We start from the raw sequence: 13,625 nt of genomic DNA, 5'->3' as shown, positions 1-13,625 counted from the left end.
GGTGCATTTTAAACTAATGGAGTCCATGTAGAACAGTGCATAATCTGGTTGCTTAAAGCAGACATTGTTTCAAAGGTTGGTTGTTGCAAGAAGAAAGCAACACGTGGTCAGTTTCCTGTGCCTCAAATGTCGCAAGAAGTGACATAGAGGGCCACTGGCACACTGCAGACGTGTCATGTGTAAGCAGTGCCAGAATCTAGAGAGTAAAACTGCTCCGTGTCCCAGCGACAGCTAAACTTTCAGCAAACTGGCGAAACCTTTAATCCTATAAAGTAATGCTGAGATACTCTACATTACAGCTTCAAGAGAGATTATGACTCTCAAACTGCCAACTAAGTCTGTTTTCAATCCTTCCTACTGTTTCATAGTATTTCAAATTGCTCTATACAGTAGTTTAAACTGTCTAGGTTAATGCTGTTTTGGTTTAATTTTTCAAGTCATTCCAAAGCCTGACATTATGTAGGTATCATGCTAGCTAGACAGTTTTGCAAATGAAATTGATTGCATTGTGGCAAACTAGAATGTACTGAGTAATTTTTTCATCAATAAACCAGCTTTTTTTGTGAGTTTAGGACACAGGATCCAGCTGTGCCAACAGCCAAAAGCACCACTTTGCTATTCCCCTTGTCATTGGAAAAGCACTTTTACTATTGTTTTCCAGTGCTGCTACACTTGCTGTTGTTGAACGTGGCACATAGCTATTAGCAGATTTCAGTGGGAAGTGTTGTGTTTTAGCTTTCATGTCTCTGGTATCTAGGCTTCATGTAGGCAGCTAGTCAGGAGATAGTAATTAACCTGTCCTCCTGTGATTATAGACCACTCTTTCTCTGTTTGAACAAAAGGGAGAATAATTGTTTGCTTTCACATAGGAAGAATCCCACACTAGAGGGGCTTGTCATTAAAATGAGTGTTAGAAATGGTGCAGTTAATTTAAATAAAAGGATTCAAATCCATTGAATTTAGATTCCTCCAAATTCTGCCCATCAACACCCACAAGCAAACTATTTGCTACTGCAGTAGGACTGTTTCCTGAGAATTAACTCTTCTGGAGTATTCCTTGTGGATTGCAATTTAAGGAATAAAACATGACAGAGAAGGCTGTCATAGGAAGAAATAAATAACGACCACACCAAAGTTGATTATTCTCCTGTAACAGCATGCCCTGCAGTGTTTTATTCCTCTTATACCACAGCAATTTGCCAATGATTACCAATTATTAATGAATGACATGATTAGGTCCCATTATCACTTACTTTAGCAGCAATAATCAGTTGTTCCCTCACGAGACTCTTTTTTCCTCTCTCTTAGCAAAATGTTAGCACCCAAAACAAAAAAAAAACTGAAATTGCAAACTCCTCTGTCCTGAAGACTTTCCCATGGAGAAAAACATATTGACTGTTACAAAGTGATGACACTGGAGACTCCTATAAATGTTAAATAATTATCTCCTTACAGAAAACTCACAAAAAACACAAATCAATGGTTAGGCATTATTCCTTTTAAAATAAAAACACATTTGAATCTGTTTATTATTAGTGTTAGATTATGTGGAGCATATGCCATACAAATTGTTACTATAAAAGGGTTAATATAGAAGTATAAGCATATTAATATACATCAGCACTCCTGTCCCTGCCATGCTGTTACATTAAATTAAGCAACACCTTTAGACCAATCCAATTCAAGAATTCAGTAGCACTGTAGTATAAAAAGCCTTAAAATACAGCAGCCTCATACAGCATTACTCATCCAGACTGTGCTACTACAGTTTTTAGTAGAAAGGCATAATCACCAAAAAGTTTAGAAAAAAGTAAACTGTTTCTGAAAGGCCATGGATTAGTTCAGAACAGCTGGAGTTCTGGTTTCCTTAGGACACCACTTTACACATGAAGCCCTTGCTGTCCAAACACTTGCTGACCCTCTGATTTTTCCAGAGCTGGTCTCTTGGCTGTAGCAAGGTCAACACATACTACACATTATAAGACCCTTCTGCTTTACGACACCAGTCATCACCTTAGTTACCACCTTGACCCTTGACCTGGCATTCTGTAAATTTGAAAGCATGTTTAGCCAGACCTTTGACCATTTGGAAATGCTGACATGTTGACTTTGTTAGTAGTGTTAAGGATCAATTTGAGATAGGCGTGGCTTTGCTGAGATTGGCAGATCAATAATGGAACAGTGATGGATGGATGGATGCAGCTGTTGCACTAACTAATGATATGGAAAAGGTTTGTAAAGCAGATGAGAGTGCTGAGGACCTACTTTGGACCCACCTCTTAAAGTGACTCCTGGTCTTGCCTTCTTCAACTACAGTACAGAAAGCAGGAAACCTCTTGTTCCCAAACCTTTTCTGCTTCAGCGCCTGATTATGGTGTTCCTTTTCTGTGCAGGTTCTAGGAGATGTTCTTTTGGAGCTGTATCGGGCTTTGAAGTGGGTGGTTCGCTCTGACCCGGATGAGGTGGCTGTACTCCATGCTCAACTGGCCCTGGAAGAACTTGATGATGTTATGAGGAAATTCATTTTCCCTCAGCAGAAACTGGAGAAGAAGATTGTGGTTTTGCCCTGACTCTGAATACCTACATGGCTAAACCTAAAATGTTCCTCTGGCATAAATGTGGTTAAAATAAGAAATTCCCACTACTCATACTCTGAACTTTTGGTGCCTGACAAAGTAGTAGTCAGGCTTTTGTCATCAGACACAGAGGTCAAAGGGCAGGAAGTGTAAAGTAGAGCAAAGCAAAAGACTGAGATTGGCGTTACTCTGCATAAATGACAGAACAGCAGGCTACTCTATGCTATGTACTTAGTTCCTCTTTCCCTCACCCCCACCCTTTTGCACTACATATAGAAAAAGACAGGGTTTTGATATCACAGAAAACGAAGACAAAGCAGGCTGATTCATTACTCCATGTAAAGGTGTCCTTTAAAAGAGGTGAACATGCTACTGAACCTTTCCATATCCTTTAGCTTCCAGAAAGAATTTGTCCTTGATATATTACACATTTGTGCTATAAATTAAATTGAATAATTATAAAGGGAAAATTATTTATCACACAGTGAATAAATGTGAATGTTTTTTTTTTCCTTTACTGCCTTTATAATCCATTCTGATAAAACCATATAGATGTTTGATCATGTTCTGATCATTGTTATACTATTCCATCTATATCCCTATCTATTCCCATTATTTTTTCCTTTTATTTTATGATGGTTTGATCACAGAAGATTCAGATTATCTCACTTTCACATACAAGGACATTATCACGAGCTAGTACCTTTACAGACTTGCAGGTGGACTAGTTGTTAAAATGTGTCGCATCACTGTGACTAAATTCTGTGAAATGTCCAAAAGTATCAGTTTTGATCATAATTTAGTTTTTTTTTTTTTTGCCAATAATATGATTTGACAACTCTGTGTTTACTCTAAGAAAGCAAATAAATGTTATCAAAATGTCATGGGAATGTTTTTATTTGGCTGCTTTCTAACCGTGCTTTGAAATCTGCCTGCAAAAATCACATTGGATAAGGTGTCAGTTTAAGAAGACATCTTTGGGCAGATAGTGCTGAAGCGAAATGGATTTAAGCCTAATATAGTTCATTTTGGAGCTGTCAAATTGTCTGCAATACATCCTCACAACAGAGAAGAGTTCTTACATGCTCTGTACAGATGGCAAGATTTTAAAATGTTTAATGACCTAATAAAAAAGACATTAATAACAAGAAATTTAGTCAACAGAAGTGAATTAATCTGTGATTATTTCAGCACTGATGTTAGGATGAACAATATCAAGTGAAGAGACAACAATGAAGCTCCAGTTCAAGTGCTGTAAGTGACTATTACCTGAGATGATAAGACAAACTGATGTGGATCAAAGTGATAATGCATTTTCCAGTGTAAACATATTCATTTTGTAAAATTCGGTGTTAATGTTGTTTGTCCATAAAATGTGATTTTGTCCTTTAAGGAACCTCTGTTTTAATGGGAACAGCTATACAGCTGCACATTTATGCAGTTATCAGCCAATCATGTGGCAGCAGCACAATGCATAAAATCATGCAGATACAGGTCAAGAGCTTCAGTTAATGTTCACATCAAATATCAGAATGGGGAAAAGTGTGATCTCTGTGACTTTGATCATGGCATGGATGTTGGTGCCAGAAGGGCTGGTTTGAGTATTTCAGAAACTGCTGATCTCCTGAGATGTTTACACACGACAGTCTCTAGAGTTTACACAGAATAGTGCGAAAAAACAAATACATCCTGTGAGTGGAGGGTTTGTAGGCTGAAACACCTTGTTGATGAGAGAGACAGAGGAGAATGACCAGACTGGTCTGAACAGATAGGAAGTCTACAGTAACTCAAATAAGCATTCTTTACAACAAGGGTGAGCAGAAAAGCATCTCACAATGCACAACCACATAATGGCAGAATGATGACATGGCACATGATGGCAGAAGACTACATGGGTTCCACTCCTGTCAGCCAAGAACAGGAATCTGAGGCTATCATGGGCACAGATTCACTGAAACTGGACAGTTGAAGACTGGAAAGAGAACAGGTGATTTTTTTTCTTATCTTCAACTGTCCAGTTTGGGTGAGCCTGAGCCTGTGCCCATGATAGCCTCAGATTCTTGTTCTTGGCAGACAGGAGTGGAACTCATGTGGTCTTATGTTGTTATAGCTCATCCACCTCAAGTTTTGATCTTTCGTGCATGCTTTTCTGCTTACCGTGGTTGTAAAGAGTGATTATTTCAGTTACTATATCCTTCCTGGCAGCTCGAACCAATCTGAACATTTTCCTCTGACCTCTCTTATCAACAAGGCGGTTCAACCCACAGAACTGTCATTCATTGAATGTTTTTTGTTTTTTACACAATTCTGTGTAAACTCTAGAGACTGTTGTGTGTGAAAATCCCAGGAGATCAGCAGTTTCTGAAATACTCAAACCTGATGTTTGACGTGAACATTAACTGAAGCTCTTGACCCGTATCTGCATGACTTTATACATTGTGCTGCTGCTACGATTGGCTGATTGGATAACTGCATAAATGAGCGGGTGTACAGGTGTTCCTATTAAAGTGGATGGTGAGTGTATATATACGTACATGCATGCATATATATATATATATATATATATATATATATATATATATATATATATATATATATATAGAGAGAGAGAGAGAGAGAGAGAGAGAGAGAGAGTATTACATACAATATTACATACTGTACATCCCATATGATGTACAAGACTCTGTATGTTGCCAGGGTGGTTTAGATCCTGGGACATTCCTTGAATGTGAGGATAACTATGACACCACTGCACATCATTAAGTTATCAATGGCATTCAGGATTACTTCCTGCCCTACCATGATTTATGTTTTTCTGCTGCCAAGCCATCACAGTGCTATTACACCAATTACCTGCTAGCCATGCTTCACAGGCAGAAAGAAAGAGACTTTTTTCTTGAGAAATGAATTAAAACCATGTCAAGTATTTTTGTTGGGCAAATGATGGTGGTATCACCCAGATATGAATATTTTGGGAGTGAATGGTTTGCAAAGTGTATATTGACTGTCATAGCATACTACAGAGCCATCTTCAGCCCTCCCCCCATCCTCCCCCTTTTGCACTCCAACAGTCTCTCTCTCTCTCCTTTTTCTCTTCATTTTCTCTCCGCCTCCTCATCAGCCTGCGTTGGACCTGCAGGCTGTCGGTGGCTAGGGCACAAGAGGCGGGATGGATAAATAAATAAGTGCATAAAGGAGGCATTGAGAAGGGGTTCTGAGTCTTGTGGTAGCTGGCTGCACTGCAGAAAAGAGCAGCAAAAGGAGACAGAGTGGAGAAGTGAAGGTGAAGATATGAGGAGGAGAGGAGAGCAGTGTGCTTTGCAGAGAGAGACAGAAAACCAGGACAGTGTGATAACAGAAGGGGGTGCTAAGATTTAGGTTACACTACATTGCAGAGATGCACAAAGGAAAGCAGCTACCGCTGCAGCACAGCACTGACTAAGTAAGTGCGAGGGAAAGAGATAAAGCACCCTCACCATGCAGGGCGCTCTTGCCGCAGGCATGCTGGAGCCAGGACCAGGTGAGACACAACCAGGCTGTACCACCCTCAACCTACCAGCCTACTAGCACTGCCTTCTGAACTGAAAGGCCTTCATGCCTCGCGAGTGTGGAAGACGACAGGAGTTAAGGAGGAGGGAGAGAAAGGGAGAGGGAGGTGGAACCAGAGAAGGAGGAGGCCGGGGTGCTGTATTTTTGGATGAGGGAGCTCCTGAATTAAGAGCTGGTGAAATAAAGATGTAGTGTGAGCAAGAGGCAGAACAAGGAGCGTGCTGTGCTGCAGTGGAGAGGAGTGGAGTAGACGCCGGGTGAACACACACACACCACCACTCGCATATCCAGCAAGACTCTGCCTGGACAGAGAGAACCCACCGTTGCTGCCGCAGGGCTTGGAAGGTATGGAACTCGATTGGAGTGCTTGTGTGTGTATTGTGTCTGGATGTTAGGGAGCAGAGGGAAAGGGGATTCAATTTGTCTTCATACAGGAGGTATGTCTTTATAAACTTTGTCTTTATAAACTTTACGGGTGCACGTGTTTTTGCATGTATTACAGCAAGAGAGTCAGAAGATGTGTTTTGGGAGGTTTGGGGGGTGTGCACTCCCAAAACTTGCACAAATAAGTTTTTGTATTCTTGTGTTTACAGAAATAGAACAGGAAAAGAACCTTGTGGACTCTAATTGCTTTTAGTGAATGGTTAGTTTTCTCTGAGTTAGACTGGCTTAGAACTTATTTAAATCTTTGTGAATGTGGTAACATGCATGTCTCTAGACTTGCTACATTTACAGTATGTATGGTGCACAGCACTGTTTTTTTGGCACTTTCCTTTTTTTCCCTTTGAAAACACCTCTGAATTCTGTTTGAAGATGAGGGACCTCTCCAAGGAAAATGCAGCCTGCTTTACTTTCCATGTCTTAAGAGACTTATTTAACACAAGAGTCTGGCGGCCTCAGGAAAAGAACCTCCTGGGATTCACAAGCAACTAAACTAGATTATAACACTCAGGCAGGCCTTACACATATCCATTCGTTAACAAGGCAGACCAGATGTGGCTGGTCTTTTCAAAGCTTTGATACGGTCATAGTTGTGGATACCTCAATAGATGGATTATGGGGTACCTATGGGGTATCTTCTGCTTACACACTTGGTTGGACTTCAGTCAGACTCTGATTACTCATTCGCTTGGTTGCACTTCATTCATTCCCCCTTATAACTTACTGTGCACATTGGCCTGATTCATTAATTAAGCAAATGTATTGCTTCTGTAGAGGGTGACAAATTGTACATAGCTGTAATTAGTGTGCCTCCTAGTGGTAGGAAATGGCACTCTCAGTCAGCCTGTTCAGGATGGAAACTTGTTATTGAATATTTTTTATTCTTTAATCACTGACACCACTATATATATTCCCAACCATCTTTGTAGGCACTGTAGATGATGAATTTATTTTGATATTTTCAGGCAATACTAGAGAAATAGGGCATGCTAAGTGCTCATCGTGCCTGGCAGGTCTAAAACATGGTATTGACAGAAAGGATCATAACATTCTGAATCAACAAAGGGATCTGTTGAATACCCAACCACAAACACCAACCACCAACACACATACATTCTCTACATTCCTTTATGTTCTTGTCCTCACCCTGTCTATGGTCCTCTTCCTATCCTCCCTGTTTTGCCACACAGATGTAATCCAAAACACTGTGCCCTTCACCTGGGACAGCATCTGCACTGTCTGGTTGAGATAATTACTTTCTTCACTATACTCACTACACCTAAGCTAGGATTATGCTTGTCTTCTATTCATCTGGGACAATCTATTACTGCCAAATCTGAGAACATTCCTCTGGATTGATTAACTCATCTAGAGCCTCTAATGCAACAGACAATGCAAGAGAATGCATGGTCTGATGTTCTATTCCCTATTTTATGATGGCTCATCATGGCCAATCTGATGATGATCTCCTGAGCAAAGTTATTCTTTGCATCTTTATTGTTAATGTGTAGATAATGGACTACTGGGTACATGGACATCACAGAGGTTAGGTTTTGTTGGAAATTATAATATGTGCAGAAAATATCATATGTATATTTTTACTGCCTATACCTATAAACAGTTTTAAACATACTGCCATTCTGAAAGTTCAAAGGCTTACCTCTGACTTCTGTTTGTGTTGGTTTCTGTAGGCTATCGTTTTCTCGTCGTCACTCATATTCGTGTCTCTGTGTGAGCACAGCCTTTGGTGAGAGAGTGACTACTGAAGTGTACTTTAGTTTGACATGAAGCCTTTCTTTTCAGACTGTCCCCTAGGGTAAGAAGCCACCAATGGAGCAGGCCCTATAATTAAGGTTACCTCTGATCCTCTGCCTGCAGCTTTCTCTCCAGCCTAAGTTCAGAGAGCTGGTGTTGTTAAGTTTGGATACTTACAACTAATGTAGCCGTGTCAAATATTGAGTTTGGTCAACAGAAGTGGTTGTTTTTCAATTAAAGCAGTTGTTCTACAGTGGGCAGGGGGTGCGGTGAATTAAGGGCGAATTATAGAGAAACTGCTTGTCAGCACAACTCTCTCACTACTAAATTCAATACAAATGCTCTGTTTATATCTTCCTCATCCTTGTTAGGTTCAACACAGACAGTAAGAACCATAACCTGATTTGTTGTTTGTCAGTCATATCTGAAGAAAGTTAAATTTCATGGATAAGTTAGTACTATTCCACCATTTCTCAATCCACATTCTCAAATTTCTCATTACCCCGCCTTCGCTTTTCATTTCTTCTCCTTCTCACCCTCTTTCTGTAGATGCCCTCTCGCTGTGGAACAGCGGTGCGGATCTTCATCACCACTCTATTTGCCGCTGTGGTGCTCTTTGCCATCCTGCTAGCCTATGTGACTGGCTACCAGTTCATCCACACTGAGCAGCACCACCTCTCCTTTGGCCTGTATGGCGCCATCCTGTCACTACATCTGCTGCTGCAGAGCCTCTTTGCTTACCTGGAACACCGGCGCATGCGAGCACCTTCACGGCCACAGCACCTGCGCTGCACTGTTGCCCTGTGCATCGCTGCTTATCAGGAGGACCCAGACTACCTACGCAAATGCCTGCGCAGCGTACGCCGCATCTCCTTCCCCAGTCTAAAAGTGGTGCTTGTTGTAGATGGTAACCGGCCCGAGGATGCCTACATGATGGACATCTTCCGGGAGGTAATGGGGGGAACAGAGCAGGCCGGATGCATGGTGTGGAAGGGGAACTACCATAGCAACGGGGCTGGAGGTGCAGGTACGGGCTCAGTGAATATGGACGAGGCTATTCGGGTGGCCAGGATAGTGCGCAGCTGCCGCTACTCCTGCATCATGCAGGAGTGGGGCGGGAAGAGGGAAGTGATGTATACGGCTTTCAAAGCACTGGGGAACTCTGTGGATTATGTGCAGGTGAGTCTTAGTCTTAGAAATGCTTCACTGAACAAAAAGTAGCTACATTCAATGCATAATTATTAGCCTTAGGTTAATATCATCACTGAAAGTGCTTCAGAAACAATTCCTTGTTGTTAATTTAAATTTTTACAATGGCTTCTTCTTTTCCTCTTCTTCCTATGATCCTATGATCAGAAGCACTGTTGTATGGAAGTCAAAGGTCATTTCATTGCCTTGTCACCTGCACCCTGAGAACACCTGTGTGCTGTCAACAACCTCTCATTGCTCTTGCATCTGCCACTTTCATTAGCCACAGGCATTTCTAATTAGGCAGTTTAAAAGCAAACCTTAGTTTTACCTTACTTTAAAAGTAAACCTTTAATTTCTGAAATCCTCTGCAAAAGTGTATTTGGTGAAATGCTATAGATCTTTGTGCAGAAAAGTAGTCTGAAGTCCTTTTTTTTTTCCTTCACTTTTCTTTGGGACCTTCTGGATACATCACAATTTTTTTGTTATGTCAAGTTCAACTTTCTGTCAAAACCTTCTCTTTATATGCCTGTAGGTATGTGATTCGGACACGGTTCTGGATCCAGCCTGCACAATTGAGCTGCTGAAGGTTCTGGAGGAGGACCCAAAGGTGGGAGGAGTAGGAGGAGATGTACAGGTAAGAAGAGTTTGTAGGGAAATTTCACCATATAACTTGCTGAACTCATGACTAATGTGATCTTTTAGTTCCACATTATGACAGCAAGGAGTTATCCTCAAAATGAATCCCCCCTTTCCTAATTTGTTTCAGATCCTGAACAAATATGATTCCTGGATATCTTTTCTGAGCAGTGTAAGGTACTGGATGGCCTTCAACGTGGAGCGTGCCTGTCAGTCGTACTTTGGCTGTGTTCAGTGTATCAGTGGGCCTCTGGGAATGTACCGCAACTCCCTCCTCCAGCAGTTCTTGGAACCCTGGTACCGCCAGACCTTCCTGGGCAGCAAATGTAGCTTTGGTGATGACCGGCACCTTACCAACCGAGTCCTCAGCTTCGGCTACAAGACTAAGTTTACTGCACGCTCACAATGCCAGACTGAGACACCTACTCACTACCTCCGCTGGCTCAACCAGCAGACCCGCTGGAGCAAGTCGTACTTCCGGGAGTGGCTCTACAATGCTCTCTGGTTCCACAAACACAGCCTCTGGATGACCTATGAGTCTGTGGTCACTGGATTCTTTCCCTTTTTCCTGGTGGCTACAGTAATCCACTTGTTCTACCGTGGACGGCTGTGGAACATCCTGCTATTTCTGCTAACAGTTCAGCTGGTGGGAATGGTGAAGGCCACCTATGCCTGTTTCCTGAGAGGCAGCCTGGTCATGATCTTTATGTCCCTCTATTCCCTGTTGTACATGTCTAGCCTCTTGCCAGCTAAGATCTTTGCCCTGTTGACTATCAATAAAGCAGGTTGGGGCACATCTGGGAGGAAGAAGATTGTAGTGAACTTAATTGGGGCTGTACCTGTAACTGTTTGGGCACTTCTTTTGCTTGGTGGAGTAGCTTATACCATTTACTGTGAGACGCAGGAACCTTTTAGTGAAACTGAGAAGGTTCTGCTCATTAGTGGGGGTATCCTCTATGCCTGCTACTGGCTTATACTTCTGGTGCTCTACTTGGCTATTGTGGCTAAGCGCTGTAACAAGAGGGAGGAGCAGTACCACCTGCCCTATGCTGAGGCCTAGAATGCCTTAATGATGTTGCTGGATAAACTTTATGGGACTGGTTTGAATCAGTCTTCTACCTCTCTGGTGCTAAGCTCAGTTTCATACTGGCAAATGATGCATACTCACTTCATTTGCAAGACTATGGAGCTTTCCCCACCAGTTGAGATATATTACTGGCCTTCCAAGAAGGTACAATTGAGCTGTGCAGTATTTTGCTTCTTAAATATAAAGCATAGATCAGAGGAAATGTTCAATCATGGTGCTGAGCTCACACCATCATACATGAATAGAGTGGTGTGGGTCCTTGGACTCAAATATGAATCACACACTGTGGTGAAACGTGTACCGTTCCTGGGAAGAACCCCGTATTAGACACTGCAAACTTAAATCGAAAATTATCTGTCGTGATTTTCATGAAATTTTACATAATTTGCCTTAGTTTTAACAGTGGTAAATGCAGTATTAATCAATATTTTGTTGTGGTTTGTACTATACCAAAAGTTTCTGTTATTTCATTTTATTTTATTTCATTCCTTAAACTTCTTCAGGAAACATTCTTTTACACCGTACTGGGAACAACCAAAGAGTTTTTTAGGGTTTATCTGCTTATACTTAATGGTACACCACAAACTTTTTCATATTTGCTGTTACTGTAAATGCAGCTGCAAATTGCAACTAAACACACCAACCATATTCTCCTTAAGAAAAAATGCATCAAGCTTGACTGTGCATCCTAAAACTTGAATGTGCAAAGATGAAACAAGTTGCTCTTTGTTTACAAGTTAATAGTAATGTGACATTTTATTAGCTAGAATTCCTTTTATAGATTATTCTATTTTTTTTCTTTATATAGATAAAAGATTAGAAAAGTACTGCACATTGACTTCATGTTAACCATGTAATTTTTCATACCAGCAAAATGTTAACCCTACAGACACTCAAAAGTAATTATGTTTACACACAATTCAGTTAATTAAATGTTTTGTAACACTTGTAGAATTACAATCTGTTAAAAATGCAAGGCTTTGGATTTATGTTTTTGCCCTCTCTATGGCTAGAGCCTGCACAAATACCAAATTAGCAGACAGGATGTGTTGTAGAGTGTTTAATCACGTTTAAACACTGATTTACTGTTCCAAATCAGCCCCTTTTGCTCTCCCAGTGCCAGCGTATGGATTTCCTGATTTATTACATAAGCACAACACACTCAGAGGAGGAGTAATCTCTGGCAATTACTGTGTAGTGTGTTATGGTGTACATTAAAGAATTTCAGCAGAGAAATTATGAATTCATGAAATGGCTATCTGCACAAGTGCTTCTCATAAAGACAAGTTCCTCGGTTAAGGCATTCTAATATCCAGCGCAATGGTTTTATTCTTGAGCAATGGACAGCCATCATGCATATGCTGTGTTCACTTTTCATGTGCACATGAGGTTTAGTTGTAAAATGTGTAGAGCAGAAATTAAGTAAATAACTAAAACTTTGATATGCTTTTGAGAACAGTTTTCCAATCATTGCTTCAACAGAATACTATAGAGAGGGAAAATATTAGGCATTATAGAGTTTATCAACAAAATTAAAGCTTGCAGGACATGTTATAATGATGCGGCAGGAATAGACAAATCACTAGCCTGGACACCCAGGACAAGCAGATTTTGTCCCGGTGTTCAGGTTTTTTTTTTTTTTTTTTAATAAACATAGTGGTCTACATAGTAGATTCAGTGAGCTGCTGATACAGGGTTCACCAGTGTTTTTTCCCTTCCCATCCATCAACCTCAATATTCTCTGAGTAACATTATCTCAAAGCACATCCCTAGTTGGTTCATTTAACTAACTAAATAACTAAAGGTAAATTATGTTAGCTACTACTTTTTAAGCCTAGTTAATTAGGTTTTAGGGCAACCAAAGCACAGTACATGGCAAACACATTGAAGCTTGCCCAGTGAGCTAGCTAATGAAGCTATGTATAGTCTCAATGTTATTTCAGCTGAAGGTAGACACTGATCAATCTGATTGGGTCTCAGTTATTCAGATAAGGTGGATCGTGAATTACATTTTTGTCCGTTCAGTGTGCAGGATTAATGATTATTTCACTAATTGTTCCAAATATTTAAAACTTATTTAAATATTTAATTTTAAATATCTACTGTATATGTCTAATATAAACCAGTGCAAGAATACTGACACATCACTCTACATGTTATTACATTTTGTGTTGCAGTATTTTCATCAATGGACAATGGCATTTTTGTCCAGTAAAATAAGCACCACAACATGAAGATTGTTTTATTGGTTAGAGAAAGTGTGATCTACTTTAGAAGGTCTTTTGTGTTTCAATATATTTGGGTCAGAAATGAGTAAGGGTTATTGAACTGTTCCATGATGCCCTACACTTCTGTGCAACAGTAATGACAACGTGCATCGTTAAAGTTTC

The 13,625-nt window shown here is 40.6% G+C and overlaps 3 protein-coding genes across 4 annotated transcripts in view; 2 read left to right on the top strand and 1 right to left on the bottom strand.

The window, feature by feature from the left end:
- Positions 1–4,122, top strand: part of tango6 (transport and golgi organization 6 homolog (Drosophila)) — a 28,100-nt gene extending 23,978 nt beyond the window's left edge. The window contains exon 19 of one of the 2 annotated variants that reach the window (XM_053235074.1): positions 2,394–4,122. In XM_053235074.1, the coding sequence (XP_053091049.1) occupies positions 2,394–2,570 (177 nt within the window). In that variant the 3' untranslated portion in view covers positions 2,571–4,122. The remainder of the gene's footprint in view (positions 1–2,393) is intronic. The other variant, XM_026927619.3, reaches the window with a different exon arrangement.
- A 1,523-nt stretch (positions 4,123–5,645) lies between these two features.
- Positions 5,646–12,825, top strand: has3 (hyaluronan synthase 3). The gene is made up of 4 exons (XM_026926986.3): positions 5,646–6,470; positions 8,871–9,500; positions 10,045–10,146; positions 10,279–12,825. The coding sequence occupies exons 2-4, from the start codon at positions 8,871–8,873 to the stop codon at positions 11,206–11,208; spliced, it is 1,662 nt and encodes a 553-aa protein (XP_026782787.1). The 5' UTR covers positions 5,646–6,470; the 3' UTR covers positions 11,209–12,825.
- Positions 12,812–13,625, bottom strand: part of chtf8 (CTF8, chromosome transmission fidelity factor 8 homolog (S. cerevisiae)) — a 4,437-nt gene continuing 3,623 nt past the window's right edge. Inside the window, exon 3 of the mRNA XM_026926987.3 lies at positions 12,812–13,625. This exon is cut by the window's right edge and continues 705 nt beyond it. The gene's annotated coding sequence lies outside the window, so the exon portion shown is untranslated.

Source organism: Pangasianodon hypophthalmus, chromosome 6 (assembly GCF_027358585.1).
Source record: "Pangasianodon hypophthalmus isolate fPanHyp1 chromosome 6, fPanHyp1.pri, whole genome shotgun sequence".
Lineage (NCBI taxonomy): Eukaryota > Metazoa > Chordata > Actinopteri > Siluriformes > Pangasiidae > Pangasianodon > Pangasianodon hypophthalmus.
This window is presented reverse-complemented; position numbering and strand designations above follow the sequence as displayed.